General features: G+C 33.0%; 1 protein-coding gene across 3 annotated transcripts in view; it reads left to right on the top strand.

Annotated features, from left to right (window-relative positions):
* The window catches only part of LOC115877149 (NFX1-type zinc finger-containing protein 1-like), a 56,433-nt gene that overhangs the window by 18,723 nt on the left and 14,102 nt on the right, over positions 1 to 23,608 (top strand). For all 3 annotated transcript variants that reach the window (XM_030893302.1, XM_030893301.1, XM_030893303.1), the window contains exons 9-16: positions 1,390 to 1,555; positions 5,386 to 5,544; positions 5,597 to 5,857; positions 11,618 to 11,787; positions 13,797 to 14,044; positions 14,776 to 15,088; positions 15,360 to 15,626; positions 17,375 to 17,609. In XM_030893302.1, the coding sequence (XP_030749162.1) occupies positions 1,390 to 1,555; positions 5,386 to 5,544; positions 5,597 to 5,857; positions 11,618 to 11,787; positions 13,797 to 14,044; positions 14,776 to 15,088; positions 15,360 to 15,626; positions 17,375 to 17,609 (1,819 nt within the window). The remainder of the gene's footprint in view (positions 1 to 1,389; positions 1,556 to 5,385; positions 5,545 to 5,596; positions 5,858 to 11,617; positions 11,788 to 13,796; positions 14,045 to 14,775; positions 15,089 to 15,359; positions 15,627 to 17,374; positions 17,610 to 23,608) is intronic.

The following is a 23,608-nucleotide window of genomic DNA, read 5'->3' as shown; positions in this document are numbered from 1 at the left end:
GTCAGTATAATAAGTTATGGTATGGTGTTTTAACTGCTGAGCGAACGTTTCTCACTCAGTTTTTTTTTGCTCGATACTACATTGAGGTGTTTCTCAAGTTGTACATTCTTGGTATGTTATCTGCTGACAGTTAGAGGAGTGGAATTTTCTTTTTGACGGTGTTCCAAGCCCCTGAGCTGACCATTCTGAGCATTGGCATATCTACCGATGACAATGTGCAACGGTGTGGGGCAGGTTCTCATGGCTCGTTGTGATGCAGATGCATGCCACTCTCCGGACTTTGCACAGGTTGAGCCTTGCCATACGTTGCTCTAGTTTTGTATACCAAACAACTGCTCCATAAGTAATCACGCGACTTATATCATGGTATATATCCAGCGCAAAATGCTAGGGGCGCCGTCCCATTATTTCCTGCCAGTTTTTTGCATATCATGAGAACATTTGTGGCTTTGCTGGTAATGTTCTTAATATGTCCATAGTCCATTAATCTGTTCCATAGAAGTTTACTGTCCAGTGTTATTCCCAGATATTTGACTTTGGCAGGAAAGTTTCCATCTACTCCTGCTGCTTTATAGCGCCAAAAGGACAAAAAACGGTACAATTTTAACATTATCTGAAAATGAAGAATAAATTTTAAATTTCAATAAAAGTCGCCCAAATTGTAATTTACCCGGTATAACCTGATATTTAGTTAAAATTACCATTGTATGTCAACCCAAATTAAAATTTTACTCGAAAAGTGATACAGGGTGTGACAAAATTAATATTGAGTATTGGTCACTTTTAAAAACAAGTTACTTTTTAATTTTAAATAGAACACCCAGCAAATTATCCCGTATTCAATGTATAATTCGTGTCTCTTCAAACTATTAAGGTTGCCTACCTAAACATAGATTTTTCTAGATATTTTCATTGTTATGATTTAATGTCAGCAGATCTTTATTATTTGATAAAATCTAGGGGCTGTGATATGCCTATCGTTAATTTAACAAAAATGAAAGGATGTAGAGTAAAATATCCAATGATAATAAAAACGTACGCATTTGAAACATTTTAATTATTGCAGAATTAAAACTAGTATGTAAACGTGTAATTATGCCACAAAAATTAGTTTGATAGTAAAATAATAAAAATGACAATAAAAATTAAATAAATACTAAATTGGAAAAAAATATTTTTGGTCATTTACTTTTAAAATGTGTAATTTGACAGTGCACCATATTTTGGTTTTAATGAAATTCAAAACATCAACTGATACCAAAGTATAAATCTAAAAAATACCATATGATGCGGTCTTTTGCAATAACAATAATAAAAAAAGTAAAATTCATTCATTATTTTTTATTTTGATTTTACTTCATTATTTTGATTTCATAATTCATCTTTTAGTCTCTCAAAAATCCTATTGTAATAGTTGAAGAAGCAGCGGAAGTTTTAGAAGCTCATATTATTGCAGCACTAACAAAAAACTGTCAGCATCTTATATTAATAGGTGACCACCTTCAGCTTAAACCAGGAGCCGCTGACTTTAAAATTGAAACTAAATACAAATTGGGTAAGTAAGAAATTCAGAACTATGTCAACTGTTAAAATATTTACAAGAATAATTTTCCAAGTTAAAAAGTTACTTACACAATATTTGGTATTGGATTTAGGTATATTCGAAAAATAAATCTATAAAAATATACTTATTATCATCTACAGGGTTTTCATTAAAAGTTTTTTTGGATCTAGGCAAATCTGAATGTTGTATGTTAAGAATTGTTCAAAATAATTTTTCTTCCTAAAATATCAGCTATAGCTAACAGCTTATTTTAAATAAAACCATATATTTTATACTTTTTATATTTCACCAAGTTTTGTGTTTCGTAATTGACATTCAAAAAATGACAGAAAAAGCAATTTATCTGTAAATTAAAATGACAAGACAACAACTGTCACTATCAAGTATCCTCTCGTTGGACAGACTTTAAATGATATTTTACTTATGATCTTTTTGTTAATTACTCATATGCATATAGAACATTTTAACAGGGAAAAAGTGCATACATATGAAAATATTTTGAAAACTGCTGGGTTCAGGTATTATATCGTTGTTTATAATCAAGGGTTTAGGTATAGACAAATTTAAACAAAGTTACATTTAATTTTAAGATAGAATAAAAGTAAAAGGGCATAAAGCTTCTCATTTGAAATATTTGATATAATTTTTTAATATAAGTTTTAGCTCAATTTGTAATATTATTTATTGACCAATTAAAAAAAAAGTCAATGTCAATTAAAAAAAGGTCTTTATACTGAAAATGTATAATATATTGCTCTGCATATGCAATTTTTTACATAAAATTTAAATTTTGGAAAATCGGTTACATTAAAAAAATAATTAAATATTCTTAACCTAAAATATTCAGATTTAAATTCAAATTGAATTCAAAACAAATTTAAATAAGCGGGTTAGTCATAATGCCTGCATTGTGTTATAAGTTAAAAGTAATTTGTACTTATGACACAAGGCGGGAATTACTTGCTCGAAATCGATATTTTATTGGCCTACATTCCCTGTCATATATGGACTTGCGTCTAGCCATACCGTGCAGCTCTCCAACTCCAACCCACAATTCCGATGGCGGTCGGTCTCCCGATCACTTTCCAATGATGCCTGCCAAATTTAAATCGTGGGTTATTTTCTTGTCTCTTATTATAAACTTTCGAGAGTAAGTTCTTAAGTAATAGTAGCATAATTTAACCTAAATTTCAAAAACGTACTAATTATAATAATATATAACAGTTCTACAAAATCGATCGGGTATTTCGTGTGCATTCTATAAACAAAAAAAACTGACACCAGAGACTAACCAACGCAATCAAAATACACCTACGGCGTATTTTGATCGCTGTTACCCACAGCTCTAAATAAATAAAAACAGCTGTAGAAAAATAAAAAATCCTACCTCTGTCGGGGATCGATCCATCGACTGGCATTGACCCTTTGCTCCCGAAGCGGCAGCCTCAACTACGGAGTTACACGCTGCTTTCGTAACCAGGCTATATTGAAGCATTACTTTGTTCTGCCGTTCCAATACGCATGCGCCGAAACTGTGGGTTGGAAGTTGAAGTGTGGCACGGTACGGCTAGACGCAAATCATATATCGTCAGTGAAACGTGATAACCTGCTAACTCCATTTTTTACGTTAATAAGTTTTTTTATACCATTAGAAAGAGAAAAAATACTCTATAAGTAGGGAAAGCAAATACATTTTTTCCCATTAAAGAAAATTTGCTATTTTAGCTCAATAATATCTGCTAACTCCAAGTGATCTGAAATAGCCACCGAAATGCTGCTATTTCCGTAATTTACGTTACGATCACGCTAAAGCAAACATACGTATTCTTATTCGTATGGTGCTTTAGTACAGTACGTCGATCTAGGGTCGCACTAGGCCAAAGGGGCCCGGTTGGTAATGTAAGGAGGGGCCCGTGTGGATTTTTTGCGTATTTTTTCGCCTTACGTTTTGGTCAATTTTTCCCTATTACATACAGGATGAGTCTTAAATAAGTGCAAATATTTTTAGGGGTAGTATATTTCGACCCAAGAAACACGATTATGAGGTTTTTTGCGTGAAATTGTTTTTTTTTGAAAATTTGAAATTTAAAAAAAATTGGAATTTTTCTTAATTTTTAGTTTAAAAACATACTTTGTTTGTAATATGGCAACATAGGTAGTAGATTAAATTTACAAGAAAGAAAATCCAATGATTCTCAAAATTATAGCAAAAAATTAGAAAATTTAAAAGTAAAATAACTCGGTTGTGTTGGATTTATTTGAAAAAACGGTAAAGGGAAAATATTATGTTTCTTTTATCGAGATTTACCAGCCCTGAAGATATTTGCACTTATTTAAGACTCACCCTGCATAGAAATCAGGGAACTACCCTAATGCAAGGTAAACCAATGCAATGCAAATGCCACAATTCAATGCAAAAGCAAATATTGTTAAGAATAAATAATGAACTATAAAGGGGGCCCGTGAAGGCTGGGGCTCCCCTAATAGTTATAATATAGCCAGTCCGACCCTGCGTCGATCCGTTCTGTAAATATGGGGTATCCGTAAAAGGTAAGGGGAAAAACGAAATTCTCTATATACGAGCAATTCATCGACGTGCAATAAATAGTTTAAATAACCATTACTTCTTGCACAAGTAAGTTCCATAATACCTAATCAGTTTTATTTTTTTCAATGTTTTTCCACGTAAATGATACATAATTTTTATAAAAATTAAAAAAATAAGGAGAAAAGTAATAAAAATTTAATAAAATCACGCACTGTTCTCCAAGCTCGGCCTATTACCGTTGTATAAAAAATAGGACAAGCATGGAAGGATTCTACCATATCTTCTAAGAATTATAGGTTTAATTTTTAAATTATTTTCATATTCATTAAGTCCAAAATGCTGCTACTCCAGTCATTTAAAAATGCATTAACAATTTGGACTTTTATGTTTTGCTTCTAGACCGACGATATTGTCAAGGTGTATTACTGGTTGCATAACTGCATACTGCTAAAAAATCGCAACGTGCCTTGAGGAACCTGGCGCATTTGCCAGAAAGTAAAGAAAATTATAGAATTCTTTAGAAAAATCTAGAAACAACCGCCAGGGGGTATATAAGGCCCGCGCTTTGACAGTTTAAAGTTTGAAGTCAAGTCTGAAAATAGTCTGAAGTTTGAAAATACCGCGAAATACCGTTAGAGTAATAGTAGTGGCATAAGTTGTGTTGTAAATAGTATAAGTTGTGTGTACAGAGTGAAACAAATAAATTCGTTAAGTATTTTATCGTGAGTTTAAATAGTGGACCCACGGAATCCGTAACAATATTATAAAAAATATATGGTTATGAATATCATATATTTTAAATTTAATTGATTATTTCTAAATCTGTTTGGGTAATATTCAATACCATTTTCAAAATTTCAAACAATAAAGGTTGTTATCTCCAGAAGTATATTTTTATTTCTTATTTCTGCAAGACGAATATCTGCTATCTCCCTATTGTGTCTGAAAAAAAATGACGTAACACGAAATATTGAGTTTTAGGGTTCCCCAGCAAATAAACATCTTATCTCTTTATAATATTAACGCATGAAAATACTTCCTACATGGGTATATATTTTTTTATACCGTTTTTTTGCTCTCCTGTAAAATTAGGAATAATGGAGTTAGCAGTTTATCACATTTCACCGACGATATGGGAGTATCTCTGACACAGGTAGTATAACGAAAGTTAAAATAAAATTTAACAGAATTTCTTATTCTGTGTATTTGTCTATAGTGAATATTAAGTATTACATTTAGGCGAGTATATGCTGATAATTCAAATGCTTTTTAGGTGTTAGTTTGTTTGAACGAATGGTTAACAATAACATTCAGTGTTACACTTTAAATGTTCAGCATCGTATGAAACCGGAAATATCAAGTCTTATTAAACCAAGTATTTATGAAGATCTACAAGACCATGAATCTACATTGCAAAGAGATCCTATTTTGGGTAATTTTTGTGTATATTGCCAAGGACATAAAATGATCTTATAATTTTGCAGGGGTCGAAAAATGCTTATATTTCATTGATCATAATAAACCCGAAAGTGAATGTCAAGATCAAAGTAAAAAGAATACTCATGAATCAACGTTTTTAATTGCGCTAGCGCGACATTTAATATTAAATGGTTATAAACCAGAGCAAATAACCATCCTAGCGGCATACCTTGGGCAAATGTTTGATATGTTGCACGAAAAACGAAAACCACATAATGCTATGTTTCTAAAAGATGTTAGAATTGCTGTCTTAGATAATTACCAGGGTGAGGAAAAGCGGTTTACCTGCAATTATTACCTTCTCATAAATATTCTGTATCATTCAAAAGTATTTCTCAATTGTTGCTTAATTATCTATAGCGATTAAATTATTTATTAATATAGTTCCTATATTTTAACAAAATCTATTTTTGTAATCAATATTTTATTCAAATTTTCTGTCTTTCTAGCGCCATCTCTCAACTTTATCATCAACTATATTTTTTAGATAGAAATCTGCCATTACAGTTTGTTTACAATAGAAATCTTTTTTCTTTTTGTTTGTTTCATACTTGATCTAAAGATCTTAACTAGCTGTCTGGGACATTGCTGTTATAACATTTAGTCTTCTAATTACATTCCAAGCACGTGTTGATTTTTGTACAGCCAAACCATATTGTTTCGCTAAAAACTTGTACACTTAGTTCCTTGATCGTCGTGAGCTGCTTTGTCTCTAACTATCTCACGTGAACGGGCAGCGTCACACTGTTTAATTTTCATTGAAATTCATAAGATCGTCATAACAAGCAACTTAGTAGAAAGTCCTGTCATCCACTAACGTTTCAATAACCCACCGTTTACTGTAACCAGAGAACATCCCAGAGAGCTTTTAAGGTTGTTTTTGAACAATTTTTGGTTGTCATAGTCTCCCACGGTGGCTTTTCCCGTAACCGCCGTAATAACAAGGCCGGACAGCTGTGACGTAAAAATCTCGTGACGTCACCAACAGGAGGCCCAACTCTATTTATCAGCGTTGATAATTACCTGATAAAAGTTCAAATTGTGGATCTTTTTTCACTCACCAGATATATTTCGAAGTTTTAAAATGACTTTTTCTGAGTTTTTAAAAAAATATTATAGTATATAAAAATAGTTTTAATGAATACGGAAAAAATCATACCAGTCAATAAATGTTTATCTCTCACTTTTTATCAATCAAATTTAATAAAGGAATATTTTAAGTTCACAATAGTGTATAATATGAGAAAAAAACAATAAAAAATAGATATTTTTTATAGTATATATTATATTATTATATATTATAATAAACATTTTCAGACAACACTGATATTGATAATTCACTTATAAAAAACCTTACTAAAGGTAGTCTTGGGTTTCCAAAAGATGAAATTACTAATATAGTTTTATTTGAAATAAGCAGAAAGTAGTCTCGACTGACTAGTGGGAAAGAAAATCTAGGAAATAGTGGGGTTGCAGTCGGAAGGGTTTGACAAAGACCCTTCCGACTGCAACCCCACTATTTCCTAGATTTTCGTTTTATTTGAATATATAATTTTTAACAAAGTTTTACAAAGCTATGAGGAGTTTCTCAAAATTCACAATAAAAAAAATATTAATAATTATCAAAAATATCTTTGGATTACGTTAAAAGTAATAACGCCATTATTAAAATTTCCGCAATGTACTATTTATAATGCTAAGTTATTGTAAAAATTGTCATAAATTCTATTAGAAATACACGTGTGAAAAACTACTGTTGTTTAAAAATAATGATAGACTTGGATAAGGAAATAAAAGAAACTTAAGACACATTTACAGCATAAATACAATGACGATGGATAATGTGAGATGGGATATCAATCTGATGTTTTTTAAATTTTATGTTTAATTATTATTTATTAAAAATTCGGTGCAATTAAAGTTTATATCCATTATATACGTATAAAGTGTATCAAATGTAATCAAAGTTTAGGCCTCCAGTTGATGACGTCACGAATAAGCTGTCCGCCCTTGTTATTACGGTGGTTACGCTTTTCCTCCTTTTTTCCTGAGCCGAAATGACTCGAAATGAACTCAACATCTGGGTTACCTAATGCCGGAAGCACACTAAACTTTGCACACTCGGCGGTAACCGCCGACTAACCGATGAGATAACTCGCGCCTCTCTTCTCGACGGTTAGAATTCCCTTGTTCATGGACCACACAGCCGTGTGCATAATGAGCAACTTTCTGTCGTCGGTGTTCTTTGCCATGTACGAGAGTGATGATCTCTTGCTTTACGTTTAATTTCTGACTTAAATTTTGCAAAGCGATATTGAATCATGCCGCTTATTTCTATTTTTGTAATATTCATTTTTAGGATTCCGTAAATTGTTCTCTTTATGGTAAAGCTCAATCATCACTATGGCTTTTTCATTCCACTCCGGTTCTTTACTGTTTTCGGTCTTTTCTTCTCCATCCATTTCTCAAAGGAAACCGTCAACCGTTTACTCTGAAGAAATTTCTTCATACAGCTGAACCAAAAAAGAAGAATGGTCGTCGGTTGCCCAATATTCGTTTGGTCTTCTTTGGTCGAAAACGCGAAAAATTTCGAGCCGCGCGAGTCGACGGCTTTCGGTCGTCGCAACTTAATGATTTCAGCAACCGAACCCACCGACTTTCGCCGGCGTCGCACGCTGCCGCGTTTGCACAGTTTGGTGTAGTCCCGGCATAACCTGTCTCTATTATTTTGTCATCCACGGTCTTATGTCCTAAACTCAGATCTTGTTACTAATTTATTACAGGCCGTTACTAAGCTCTTTGGTAACTTTCTTGCATATTTTGTGAAACCCTTCGGGACCACATTTTCCATACTCTTTGGCCTTCTTTTCTGTCCCTATCGATCTTCAACGGTATTTTTTGCCCAAGCACCTATTGTGGATGTCCCTTGTAAGTTCAATATAGCGTTATAAGAATGTTCTAAGAGTTTTATTATTTAGATTTAGACAATAAAGGGGCATTATTACCAAATTATACAGGGTTGTTCACCACATACGACACGGAGTATTGTAGCTAAATGGTTAGATTTTTACAAATAGTAAGTTTTAGGTTCGTTGAAGGACTATTAGAGCTACAATTTAAAAATATTTTTACAAGATACGGAGTCCCAAATAAGTAAAAATATTATAGTTGCATTTTTTTAAATGGAACATCCTGTATATTATTCTATTTTTAGATTCTACGATTGAAATAAAGGTAAATTTGATTAAGGTTTATCACACTTAAACCTTACCGTTTTTGAAATATTTTCAATTTTGTGAAATTGCAGTAAAAAATTTAAGGCTTCATTTGTCCAAGGTTATCAAAGTTTTTAATACTAAACATTTACTGAAGATTATTTATTGATCAGATATTGTGTTGCAATAATAAAAATTATACTACCTTATACAGAGTGTCCAAAAATTTATATTAAATAATGAGTAGCTTTAAACGGCAATAACTTGTTTAATTTAAATGGAACACCGTATATATTTTAGGAGAACCAGAGGCACAATTTAATTGTCTATCAAATTGTATTATACCATCTTTCATCTATCTCTTCAACTTTTCGTAGAAAATGCATGTTCTTATAATTTAGACATAATTTATCATTATACCCATGGAATATTGACATTTTAGATTATTGTTAAAGATGTAACAAATTTTCAAAGAGTACCAAATACTAATATTGTCGATATAGTTCGAGGTGAAGGGGTGTTAAGTTTATACGAATATAAAGTATATAAGTTAATATTGAATACTTGTTAAGTAAGAGGGTGAATTAATATGATCCGGGTATTCAAACTACATTAATTGACTGTTTACGTTGATTAATAATAATTGCTCCAAATACTAAAAAACTGAATTTTGTTTGTTTATTAGTCAGTGTGGTAAAAAGTAACACCTTATAAATTTTATTTCATTTTTTGGCGAATGTTTATTTATAACGACAAAAATGTTCATTTTCATAATTTATTATTGTATTGATTTCTGAGTCAAATCTACATTTATTTAGAATAAATTATTAATTAAAACACTTACACAACAAGTATACAATTAACTAATTTTTGGGTGGAAATAATGGTGGTAATATAAGATAATAATTGGTATATACAGGGTGTTTCAAAACAAATGCGAAAAATTTCAGGGGGTGATTCCTTGTTCAAAATAAAGGGTAGTTTGCTTTATAAACGTTGGGTTAAAAGTCAACCATTAGGGAGATATCGCGGTACAAAGATGGCGGAAAAATAATGTTTTTATTTTTTATCTTGAAAACGAAAAGAAATAGACTAATGAAATTTTATGGAAGCATTACTGTTATGAAAACACACTTTCTGGTAATTTTTTCATTTTTTTAAAATGAGTGGAAGGGGTTGAAATAAACTGCCCCTATCATTCTTGTTAACGAAATTTAAAGAAAAATCTTATCAAACACATGCAAAAAAATTAATTTGGATAGTTTAGTTTGTTTAGAAACTTTTTTATCTCTTGTGTTTTTTTGATAAAACTCACCGATTTGAAATTAAAAATAGAATGTAAAGCATTACATGTCAGGACAAAAAACATTTTTAGATTAAGAATCTAGTGATAATAGCGATAATAATAATCATCTAGATAATAACGTATTGCAGTAGAGTAATGTCAAATAAAATAATATTAGGAACATCCTAATAAGTAACAGCGGCCGACTAGATTTTTTCCTAAAAAAAATTACAGCAGCCAACTAGATTCTTTATCAGAAAATGTTTTTTGTCCTGACATGTAATGCTTTACATTTTATTTTTTAATTTCAAATCGGTGAGTTTTATCAAAAAAATACAAGAGATAAAAAAGTTTCTAAACAAAGCTATCCAAATTAATTTTTTTGCATGTATTTGATAAGATTTTTCTTTAAATTTCGTTAACAAGAATGATAGGGGTAGTTTATTTCAACCCCTTCCACTCATTTTAAAAAAGTGAAAAAATTACCAGAAAGTGTGTTTTCATAACAGTAATGCTTCCATAAAATTTCATTAGTCTATCTCTTTCTGTTTTCAAGATAAAAAATAAAAACATTATTTTTCCGCCATCTTTGTACCGCGATATCTCCCTAATGGTTGACTTTTGACCCAACGTTTATCAAGCAAACTACCCTTTATTTTGAACAAGGAATCACCCCCTGAAGTTTTTCGCATTTGTTTTGAAACACCCTGTATACTCTTTTACAAAGATTTAAATAGTTTTCGTTTTGCAAACAAATTGGCTTGCAATATTATTATGTTTACCACCTGTATATTTTGTACATATGTTGCTTTAAAAAAAATCTAAGATGTCAATATTCCATAGATATAGTGATAAACAAGGTCTAAATTATAAGAAAATGCATTTTTTACGAAAACTTGAGGAGATAGGTGAAAATGGTATAATACAATTTGATAGACAATTAAATTGTGCATCTGTTTCACGTAAAATATACCGGGTGTTCTATTTAAATTAAACAAGTTATTGCCGTTTAAAGCTAGAAATTATTTAATATAAATTTTTGGACACTCTGTATAAGGTAGTATAATTTTTATTATTGGAACATAATATTTGATCAATAAATAATTTTTAGTAAGTATTTAATATTAAAAACTTTGATAGCCTTGGAGAAATGAAGCCTTAAATTTTTTACTGCAATTTCACAAAATTGAAAATATTTCAAAAACTTTAAGGTTTAAGTATGATAAACCTTAATCAAATTTACCTTTATTTCAATCGTAGAATCCAAAAATAGAATAATATAGAGGGTGTTCCATTTAAAAAAATACAACTATAATATTTTTTACTTATTTGGGACACTCTGTATCTTGTAAAATTATTTTTAAATTGTAGCTCTAATAGTCCTTTGACGAACCCAAAACTTACAGTTTGTAAAAATCTAATCGTTTAGCTACAATATTCCGTGTCGTATGTGGTGAACAACCCTGTATTTTTGTGATGCAGTTATTTATATCTATTTAATGTTTATTTTTTAAAATTAATATTAGGTGAAGAATGTGATATAATACTTCTCTCGCTGGTAAGAAGCAACGAAGAAAATAAAGCAGGTTTTTTAAAAATACAAAACCGAGTTTGTGTAGCTCTGTCTAGAGCAAGGAATGGACTGTATATTATTGGAAACATGAAATTATTTTTAAATTGTAACAGTGAGAACCAGGTAAGCTCTAATTTAGAATATTGCTTTTGTATGTATTAGTAAACTAGTTGATGCCTGCAACATTGATTCCTGACGTTCCTATAATTTAAGTACTATTGTATTTATATTGAATGGAGTTATATGATTATAAATATAATCTAATCTGTCACTTCCAAATCAATATGACCAATGCAATGGAACCATTATTGTTAAGTTCATTTATTTAGAAATAGCTTTTTTTATCAGAATGACAAATGAAATAAACGCCTAATATAAAAGAAATTATGTTAGAATCTTTAGTAATAGCACAGAATATCTAGCTACACAACAGAAAAATACTCGAAATGAAAGAGCTAAAATTGCACAAATAAAATACTAGATGGCGCGACAATATCATAATCAGAATATAATTGGAAATTTTCAACTTTCGGTTTTGGATCGATGTAGATCGACGGCGCGTCGACGGCCTTGAAGGAGACAGGCTTTAAAAGCCTGTCTCCTTTTGAGACCTACGATTTTATACATGTAACTGTGGTAATAGGTTGAGGGCTAGCCTACATATGAATGGAATTATTAAAATACTTTTTTGGTTTTCTGAATTAAGACAGAGTTGGCCATTTTTTTGCAAAAATTTTTGAAAACAGTTTGATCTTCTTTTGTCATATTATGTAGTCATGTAATCGACGACTTGTCGGTGTCAATAAAAAGTCACCAAATTGACATTGTCATTTTGTGAGTTAACATGTTGATTTGATGACTTTTAAGATTTATTGACAATCAGCTCAATGATTGATTTTTCAGAATTTGTTGATTAAATCTGTTGGACACCGATGGTAGAGTGTAGACAGAGATGGTAGAGATGTTTGGGAGGGGGGTTAATCACCGTGACCCTACAGATCTGTTATGTGTCCCTCTTTCTTATTCTTCATTATATCTTAGGGCTTTGACAAAAGACAGTATCGAGACGGCTTTACAGAGGCTAGTTCTCCATCTCCGATATCAGTTGTACCAAAGTTTATGGCACGAATGGTTGTCGTCTCGGCGCACTCAGTAACGAAGTGTTCTGGTATTTCCTCACTTTCCTCACCGAATCTGTATCCGCCGTTGTGTAATTACGAATAATTAGACATAAATTGTGATTCCTGAAGACATTTATTTTATATTTATATATAATTGTTTAATTATTTTTATAGTGCTTTATATATTATTTAATTATATTATAAATACATTCATATTAAAGATATTATTTTAACTATTTTTACATTAAATATATATTTATTTAAACATAATTTATAACTACATATTGTTGTTTCTTAGCTTCAATCTAATGTTCAGTGTCCCGTGAGGGGGCAGTGTCCCGTTAAAAAACCCGTGCATACCCCGTGACAAGTGAAATCAAGGAAAATCTTTTATTATTCTCTGTCGTAAGTTCTGAGAAATTTCATCAAGTCTCTTAGACCGTTGGAGAATTACCGTTCCAGTTTACGGATGGAGTCTTCCAGGTTCTTTAGTTCCGCTTTAAGTTGGTTTCTACTTGGGAAGCAGAAAGGTTCTGATCCAGTTAGTGTATTGTTTTCTCCTGTTCTAGGTAGATCGTTTGCTTTTTCATTGTCTTCTCCCTTGGTGAGCTGGCGCCCAGAGTAGTAGGGCTTTATTTTTTTTGCATAATTTGTTCAGCTTCTCTAGGCATTCTTTGACTAACTACGAATTGATGGTTACTGAGTTGATCGCTTTTAGTGCTGCTTGACTATCGGAACACCCATGATAACTGCGTCCGACAAAATAAATTTTCTAATTTTTCAGTTGGATGAATTAAAGTTGTCGATTTCATGACAACAGGCGAAAGAAAGTGACCAAACCACTCGATAGTGTGGTAAACTCGTTATAAAAAATACTAACGCATATTAATTTGTAAGACAAAAAGTTTTTCAATAATTTAACTCATGTAGGCTAAACTATCATAAAAGTATAAACAATTTTATAAATACTCTAGTGGTTTAAAATGTTGCTAAAGATCCTTATTTTTTAAGATTTGGGATAAAGTAAATGAGACCCTTCAAAGTCAGAATGCTATAGGCGATGCGTTGACATTGAAATGCCAAATACATCCTTACAATTTTACCCAAGTTAAATCGGCGGAAGACTTTGAAATAATTTCTGAAGGTGGCTGCAGTCTTCCGTGTAATGTTTTGTTGGCTTGTGGTCATAATTGTAAACGGACATGCCATGTGGGAGATCGGGACCATGCTCAGTTCAAATGTAATGAACCTTGCCGCCTGTAAGTTACAGTTAAAATAGAACATAACAGTCATAGATAAAGGCAACAAGTTTAGATTGGAAAGCCCGTAAAAATTTTGGGTCGCGACCGTTATACGCGATCTGGCGCTGCTATAGCGGTCGCTAAGAACAACGGCAAACAAAAACAGAAATAATTTTTTCTTGTCAAAGTCAGAATCTTCAAAAATCATAATAATCTTTCAAAATCTAAACCGCTCTCATTAAAGAAATTCCGAAAAGTGTTTATAGCATCCATTTTCAAAGTAATTATTGCTATATTGTGAGTTTAATTCAAGTTTTATTTACTCCAACCGGTGATAATTGTGAAAAAGTGGCATTAAAAACTTAAAAAGCTGTGCTGTGAACTGTGAACTGCAAAAACCATCGTGGATCGTGGCATAACGTCGGTTTCCAATGTTTCATAGGTATTTCATACATGCGTCCTTATATAAAATAAAGTTTCTTGTTTGCAACATACTGTATTTTATTTATAAAATTAAACGAAAATAATAATAAATTTGAATAAACAATATTTGGCGATATAATTCCGGAAAAAGCCGAACCGCTCCGAAATTTTCAAAAGTTTTGGGTCGCGACCGTTGCAAGAATAGCGCCAAATAGTGTTTATATTGTCCTTATGGGCACTTTCCAATCTAAACTTGTTTCATTTATCTATGATAACAGTTTTAATTTTACGTTAACGTCAGTTAATTTGACGTTTTCATATTATAGATTATTATGTGATAATTCTGAACACACCTGCAAGAAAAGGTGTTATGAAGATTGCGGACCTTGTCATTATCCAGTACAGCGTCATTTGAATTGTGGTCACTTAGTTACAATTGCATGTTATATTAACCCAGATACTTATAAGTGTCCTGAGTTAGTACCTACGAAGCTTCCATGTAATCATGAAACAAATAAGCCATGCTCATCAGATCCGATAACGTTTGCTTGTCCTTATCCATGCAATATAAGAGTAGATTCATGTGGACATACATGTAAGAGGCAGTGTCATATCAGAGTGGATCCCGATCATTTGAAGGTCAGGTTTATATCAAGTTTATTTATATATTATTATTATACCCATATAAAAATGACCCCTAAAATAGTTGCCACAGAAAAACATGAAAAATCATGTGAATAGTGTGCCTAATAAATAAAAAACTGTATTTTAACATGTCAAGTGTCATGACGGCAATTTTAATTTTCTATTTTTGCAGTTTACGGTGTCGTTTTTTTTTTCATATTTCATATGATTATATATAAATTTTCATATTAAATAATTATACTTACTCTTTATTACTACGTTTTAGTATAAATGTAATAGTCCCTGTGCTTTACCAAAAGTTGGCTGCACACAAGAGGAAAAACATATGTGTACATTATACTGTTATTTGCCCTGTGAAGAATGCACTGTTCCTGTAAGAAAAGAGCGGTCATGTGGACACGTATTCGCAGATATAGCTTGTAATACGAATATAGAAAATATTATTTGTCCTAGAAATTGCAAGAAAATATTGCCTTGTGGTCATCCTTGTAAAAGCAAATGCAATGCTCCCTGTGGTCCATGTCCATTTAAGGTAATTATTCTAATAATGGTAATTAAATAATATCACAAATTACAATTGATAATAGTAACAAAATATAGATTTTGCTAAGGGTATTTTTTCATTTAACCTTTTTTCATCAAAATTCAGAAAGGAAATTCCTATTTTCAAATGATTCTTTTATCGAAGAATCCGAAGTCAAATCAATTAAGCATTCATACTGCTCAAGAGTTAATGATGCTGGCTTTTTAGACAAATAAAAGAATTGATTTGTAAAACATTTTTTTCCCTTTTTTTATGATATTCCTCTGGAAAATATTTTTGAAAACTTTAATTTATATTTATTCATATTTACGGTGTACAGTTTGGGATAGCTCCTATAGGCTTGGTGCATTTCAATTGATTTCAACAAATTCCGATCGCAGCGCTTCAATGGCAGAACTCGGAAATTATCAGTATGTATTTCACGCCGCCGCGGCCGTCTCGGTTACAGTTCATGTTGATCGCATTAAAATATTGAAATCGTGGCTTTGTCATAATATTAAGTATTTTAGTTTTTTGTTAGTGATGTTATGGAGACTATAAAACAGTCAGGTACGAGGTACGAGGTTTGTGTGATGTAACGCTGTTTCGGGTAGTAAAAAATAAGTGAAAAAAAATAGAACTAAGCGCTGTGTTGTGTTGTGACAATTTCAAATGTTAATAATATTGCCAAAAAAATGTTAACGCGTAAAGGAGACCGTAATTAGGGCGTTGTTGGGTGCAGTAACATTCAATAACTCAAGTTTCCTGGATATTCAACTCTACCGAAACAATATTTTATGGCTTCATAGTTTCTCACACCGATTTGATCAAAAGAAAAAATGGATTCAAGCAGTTCGACGAAACCAGTGAGTAAACAAATTGCTCGACATAATAAAAAAATTAAATAAACTTATACTATGAGAGGATAAAATATAATTCGCGCAATATTAATGGTATACTTTTTTAATCGACTAGTGATTAAATGTTTTATGAACATCTAAAATTATAATTATGTACCTTTAAAAATTTTCGTTATAGACGAAATAGCGCCAATTATGACCCCACTCGCAAAACCGGTGATTAAAACTATGCTTGCTACCGTAGATGAACTCATCTAAAAAGTTTTTTTAGCTGGAATAATAAATGATAATACAAGTTAGACCTTCTGAAGATATCAAAATATTTACTTTTTTATTTTTAGAATTTCCACAAATTATACTTCCTAACACTTTTAGAATAATTATATAATAAATTTTCCGTATACTCGCTATTTAAATCCGTGTATTTGTATATGCTAGTTTTTTAAGATATTCTCCGATGGTGGCAGCACCGGCGGAGAATGCACCAAGCCTATAGAGAATGTTTGATTTTTGTAAAATTCTTATGTTATTTAGAAAATAAAGAATGTCCTTAAAAAGGTAAAAATTGTTGATAGGGGACGTTCTTGTTTGTGCTTATGCAAGACCATTTATGCTTATATATGCTCTAGGGAACGTTCCCTCGTTAAGAATGGGAACCGTCTCTCCACTACAACACTGCATATAACATTAAACCCATTACATGGTAAATATGTTTGTGCAAATTGAGATTGAGGGAAATGCATATAGTAATTTTAGTTTACCGTATATTAACAATTAATTTTCAATAATAAAGACAAATCGAAAGATTTTATATGAAAAAGAAAACGTCTATTCTTAAAAAATAACTCATCTTCCGTTTTTCTTTGCACGTATGTATTCATGCTTTGTATAATTTAGGTGGGGAAAGAAATTCCAGTATGCGGACATAAAGTTACATTGAAATGTTCAGAAGAACCTTTGCAAAAACACTGTCTGAACCGTATATGTCCAAGATTGTTACCTTGTGGTCATAAATGCAAAAATAGTTGTAAATCTTCGTGTACTGAAGAATGCAGGGAAATAGTAGAGTGCAACATTCAGTCTCCTTGTGGACATGTGATAAAGTCAATTCCGTGCTATTTAAGAGACAAAAGTAAGAATATTTTATTTATTTTACTTATACTGGATTTTTATAAATACGATGCTAATTAGCAGTTCTGTCAAAATTACGTTTTGCTCTATTGTTTCGCTCGTGGCTGTCTTGAAGTTCGTTGAAACATATGAGATGTACAAAGTTGGCATTTTATTGTATCCACTTTTAACTGGCTAAAACTTTTATTTTTAGAGATAGAACGATCACTAAATTACAAATTATAGGGTTTTTAGTAAAGCAAGTTTTATTAATTTTTGCCAAAGTTTTACTGTCAAATGTCACCGTTATTAACATAATTTTTTTTATGGGATACCTTGTAAATTAGAAGTGTTTTCCGAAGCACATTTTCAGCTAAAGGCGATCGTTAAATGTTCATTTTAAAGGCTTACATTCGCGTAGTGAATATAAAAATATCGTCGGAAATTTTTATTTGTTACCGAATTTAATCCATATTAGGGTGATATGCACTGTATGTACGGGGTATACCATTTTAGTTGAAATCATACGGTATCTCCGTTATTAGTGAAGATAGGAGGTTTGCACAAACCTTTTTTGTACCATTTCTCGTAGGGAGATTCCTCAGGTAAAAATAACATTTATTTCTTATATCAATATAGATCCGATTCTGCTTTTTTCGTAACTACAGGGGGTTAAAGACTTACTTTTTTTTCGATTTATTATAATTTTCTCTCAAGAGCTGTTAGTGATTCGACCTAACCAAGTAACCAAGTGCTTTTAGCGATTCGAATGAAATTTTGAGGGTAAAAGTTATTATAAAGTGTGACATATTTTAATGCTAAAAGAGTGTCTACAGATTCACCAAGGACGTGCATATGGGTTATCAGTGGCATATTTTTCTAAAAAAAAAAATATGTGTGCCACTGACTTTTTTTTGTTAGCACAGTTGTGTAGCTGGTTTTTTAAAGTTACAGGATGTTAAATCTTTAAAAAAAGGTCTTTTGTAATTATCTTAAATACCAATATTTTTTTCTTGACTTTGCTGCAGGTAGTAACATCAGTATTATAAATTTTAATAAAATTTAATAACAAAATAAATAGTTCATTAATTTGATTTTAATTTTATTAATACGTGATCAATAAAATTGCTTTTATTTTATCAGGATCAAAATCGACAAAATATCAAGATACAACTTTTAATCGGCATTAAACGGCCTACACCATTTTGCTAACAAGAGAAAAAAGTTAGTGGCGCACATGTTTCTTGCAAAATATTCTAGTGATAACCTATACCGTGCTGGCAACTGTTACTTTTGGGTCGGTACTTACATGTGTGGAAGTAAATCGCACAGGGATCTTATTAAGTCGAAGTGAGACAAATGCGACGGTGTGCTGTTGCGGCGTTGCCGGTACGCCTTTCCCTATCAGGTAAAGTAAAGTCACGATCGCAAACCGCTTATTTTTAACCCTCCGTTACACGCGCTATGAGGGAATCCCTCACAACATTGGTTTTTGTACGAGGAAATTGTTGTAGATAATACAATAACCTTGAGCGTCCAGGTATGCCTTTGGCATCGTTTTTAAGTAAGGGGGAATAACGTTGCAGAATATTTCGAGCGATCAGTATGGCACCCCATCTGATCGAAGTGATAGTGTACTTGATGTGAGCGTTCTCCTCACTGCGCGTGCAATCACGTTCGTCTGTAATTTCACGTAAAATTTTGGTTTTTGTTCAAATATTTTGGTAAGTTTGTGATGTTTTACTAAAATATGATTATTAATTAATAATCATATTAATATATGATATACAATATGATTATATTTTGAAAATACTGGTATTGAAATGGCACGACGTAAATATTTAAAAAACTTAGCCTTCGAGCTCTTCGAGCTGATTAAACCTCATCAAATGTTATGAGCAAATATCAGAACGCTCCCCGTATTGTCGAGAATGCAAATTAGGGACCATTTGGAGATTGAAGATGAAGCTGCGCCGCTGGAAGTGCAACGTGAGTCTACTGTCCAAGGAGAAAAAACTGAAAGACTCAAAGTGCTGTAAGATGTATGTATATGTGTAAACTGTGGCCGATTTGCAAGGAGCATACAAAAACTTTGTATACTTTCTGTTGCAAAATAGAGAGAAGAATCTGAGTAGATGTATTCGTTATCTATAAAACTTTTTACGCAGATTTGTATTATCATTAAGGTATTCACTTTGTTTTGGTAAATAAATATAATTAGTATGGATTATGAGACTTTCATTTATTTGTACACATAAGCGTATGCAATTTTGTGCATACTGATATTCATTCTCCCATTATACTATTTAAATTTATGTACGTGAAGGAGACGCTCACACGCGTGCAACGACGTTACAGTAAGAGACGCGTGTAACGGCGGGTTAAACGACTTTTTTTCGAAAAGATAACTAGATAAAATCATTAGATATGTTTCTGAGCATCTGAAATGGAATTATAAGGATATCGTTAAGGTGTCCATTTTTTTATAACGATTAAACGTCAGTAATCGCGATAATTTAAAAACTCAACTTTTTAACACAACACGCCATAACTTAAGAACCACTTTAGATATTGAAACTTTTTTTATTTTGAAGATCGGATCTTTTACAATATGTTTAAATAAGAAAAGTTCGATAAGGTTGTTTTTTCCATTCAAAAATTTTAAAGAACCTATCCATTTACTTTTAGTGAATAGCAGTTTTCAGCAATCGTGTAACTTTTTTATTTATAAAGATTTTCACATACTGTCTGCGAAGAAAATATAACAGAAATGTTAAAAAAGTTTTTGATAAAAACTACAATCAATTATTTTTAATAGGTTTTGAGATATCGATTCATTTTGAATTCAGAATTCTAATAGCGCAAAAACCAAACCAAACACCAACTCAATTCCACTTATTTTTTACCAAAAATGCAAGTGTTTCTAACTTGCACTTAAAATGTTTCAAGCTATAGGGAAAATTACAACGACTCAATAAATAAACAAATAAAGTATCGCGAGACGTAATTAAATCGTGAAGCTGAACGCATGATGTATACCTTTCCCTAGAACTTTAAGTACTGACAGAGGTACTGATTGGGTCGACCGGTGGACTGCTACAAATCTGCTATATCCCCTTCCACGTCTCTTAGCAAAAGTACAGCTGGTTCCAAAAAAATGAATACGACTCTACTCATTTTTTTCGAATATTTAGGCAGTGTATATTTATGTGTCAAGTATTTTGACATGTTAAGGTTATTGTGACATTGTATAGAACAACTTTGCTTTTGACAAAGTGGTAAATAAATTTTTCAGAACGTCAGCATGACATGAGGAGAGAAATGGGGGATTGGTATTGTTGCGGACCGGTGTGGACTCGACTTAACCTAACTATATGGCCCGCCCTCGGATGACCTTAACATCGCATTAAAGAATAGACACCGTAATGATTCATTCGAAGATTCGAGAAGAATCGAGTTCCACTGGAATGGAGTAGTACATACGAGAACAATCGAAACCTTCTCTATGCACCTAACAATCTATGGACTATTCTAGAAATCTTTAGCTGTAGGTATAAAAGCCGGCGGCTGTGGCCTAGAGAGGGCAGTTATAAATAGACGAGTGCAGTTGACGCGCTAAAATTCAAAAATAAATTCTTAGTTATAAATCGTTTGTAAATAGTTCTTTAAGTTTTTTAAATAAATAGTGTTTAAATAAATTGTGACTTTGTATCCACACGGAACCGACGAAAAACGTAACAATTGGTGTCAAGTGTGGCGTGTGTGATAGACTAGAAAAAAATAAATAAGACTGACAATGACTTCGAAAAAATTGTTGAAAGACTTGAAAGTGTCCGAACTGAAATGCATATTGGAAGAGAGAGAGTGCGAGACAGATGGAAAGAAAAGCATTTTGCAAGCTAGACTGAGAGACGTTTTGGTGGAGGAAGGTGAGGATCCTGACACATTTTGCTTTGAGTAGGAAAGTGACCTTGACTCGTCCTTACAAAAATTGCAAGACAATTTAAACGGCAATTTGAATAGTTTAAATGATAAAATGAATAAATTAGAAGATAAAATCAGTGATAAAATTATGGAAAATTCCCAGGATTTAATTAATATTTTAGAAGATAAAATCGCAGAAAATTCTAAAGACATACAGGCCAGCTTTAATAACAAAATACTTAATTTAGAAGAAAAGATTATAGAGAATTCTACGGAGCTACAAGACAAAATAACAGAGATTGAGGAAGATGTAAATAGAAAAATCGAAATTTTGAAAGAACAAATAGCAAAGGCAAATTCACCAAAATGTCAAGAATCATCGAAGGACCCGACGCTCGTCGAAAATAAGTATATCTCAAAGTCAGTTATTAAGCCTCCATAGTTTGACGGAAAAACCGCTTGGGCCAATTATTTTTGCCAGTTTGAGGCCGCTGCGAAAGCGAACGGATGGACAATCGCTGAAAAGGCTTTGACTGTCGCACTGCGAGGCGATGCGACTGACATTCTGCAGACACTGTCACCATCGGAACAGGGAGATTATCAGTAATTGGTACGATATTTAGAAATGAGGTACGGCCAAGCTCATTTGGAACATGTCTACCATTCCCAGTTCAAAAATCGTGTTCAGCAGCCTAATGAGACCCTAAGAGAATATCAAGCTGAAATAGTCCGCCTTGTTCGCCTTGCGTACCCTCCTATGCCCGAAAATGTTATGGAGCGCTTAAAAGTACAGGCTTTTATTGATGGTTTACGTGACAACGAGACAAGGCAAACACTTCTTTTAGCTCATCCAACACATTTGGGAGAAGCCCTAGCACGTGCCCTGGAATTTGAGGCCGCGAAAGAATGCTCTAGGTCTCTAGGATTGTTGCGGGCTGTTGAGGAGAGTTCCGACGATTACAAAGTGGAAAGGATTGTGCGGAAAGTACTGGATCAGTATATGAGCAAGAAGGGGGGATCGATTCGCTGTTGGAATTGCGGACAGATGGGAAATCGTTGCAAAGAAGAGAAAGAAGTGAAAGGACCACTGTGGTTGGTGATAGTTGGCAAACCGAAGATCTTGCAAATGACCAAATCAGTGATCCAGAGTTGGGCTTGGTGATTAACTGGAAAAACGCGGACCAGAGACCAACGTGGAAGGAAGTTTGCAGATATTCGCCGAACGTGAAGTCGTACTGGTCCCAGTGGAATTCATTGGCAATAGATAACGGATTACTTCGCCGTGTGATTGAGAGACCAGAGGGACAAGAAGAGAGAACGCAGATCGTCATTCCAAAGAAGAGGGTCCCGGAAGTCTTGGCGGAAGTTCACAATGGAACCAGCGGTGGACATCTTGGTGTTAGCAAGACCCTTGGCAAGCTGCGTGAACGGTTCTATTGGGTGAACTGCACAGATGACGTGAGGGCCTGGTGCAAGAAATGCGACGTTTGCGCTGCTATCAATGGACCACAAAAGCGTGGTAAAGCTCCAATGCGCCAGTACAATATAGGCAGTCCTTTCGAACGAATAGCGATCGACGTGGCTGGTCCTTTCCCGGAGACGAACGATGGCAACAAATACATTGTGGTAGTAATGGATTACTTCAGCAAATGGGTCGAGGCCTACGCGTTGCCAAATCAAGAAGCGTCCACCATTGCTGATGCTCTTGTTAAGGAATGGATCTGCAGGTTTGATGTCCCCATGGAGCTGCATTCAGATCAGGGAAGAAACTTTGAGTCCAATCTGTTCCTAGGCGTCTGTGAAGTCCTTAACATCCGCAAGACCAGGACGACTGCACTGCATCCACAATCCGATGGGATGGTTGAACGCATGAACAGAACCATCAAACGTTATTTGGCCAAAATAGTCTCTGACCACCAAAGAGACTGGGACAAATTTCTTCACCTGTTCCTGTTAGCCTATCGTTCATCCGTCCAAGAATCCACGGGGCAAACTCCAGCCAGCATCGTTATGGGACGGGAAGTGCGCCTACCTTGTGATCTGAAGTTTGGTTGCCGACCGGGAGAAGATGTCGCCGGAGAAGATTATGTACATAGA

Source organism: Sitophilus oryzae, unplaced genomic scaffold, assembly GCF_002938485.1.
Source record: "Sitophilus oryzae breed Bouriz unplaced genomic scaffold, Soryzae_2.0 scaffold_1442_pilon_pilon, whole genome shotgun sequence".
Lineage (NCBI taxonomy): Eukaryota > Metazoa > Arthropoda > Insecta > Coleoptera > Curculionidae > Sitophilus > Sitophilus oryzae.
The sequence above is the reverse complement of the archived record's forward strand: the minus strand, read 5'-3'. Positions and strand labels throughout refer to the sequence as shown.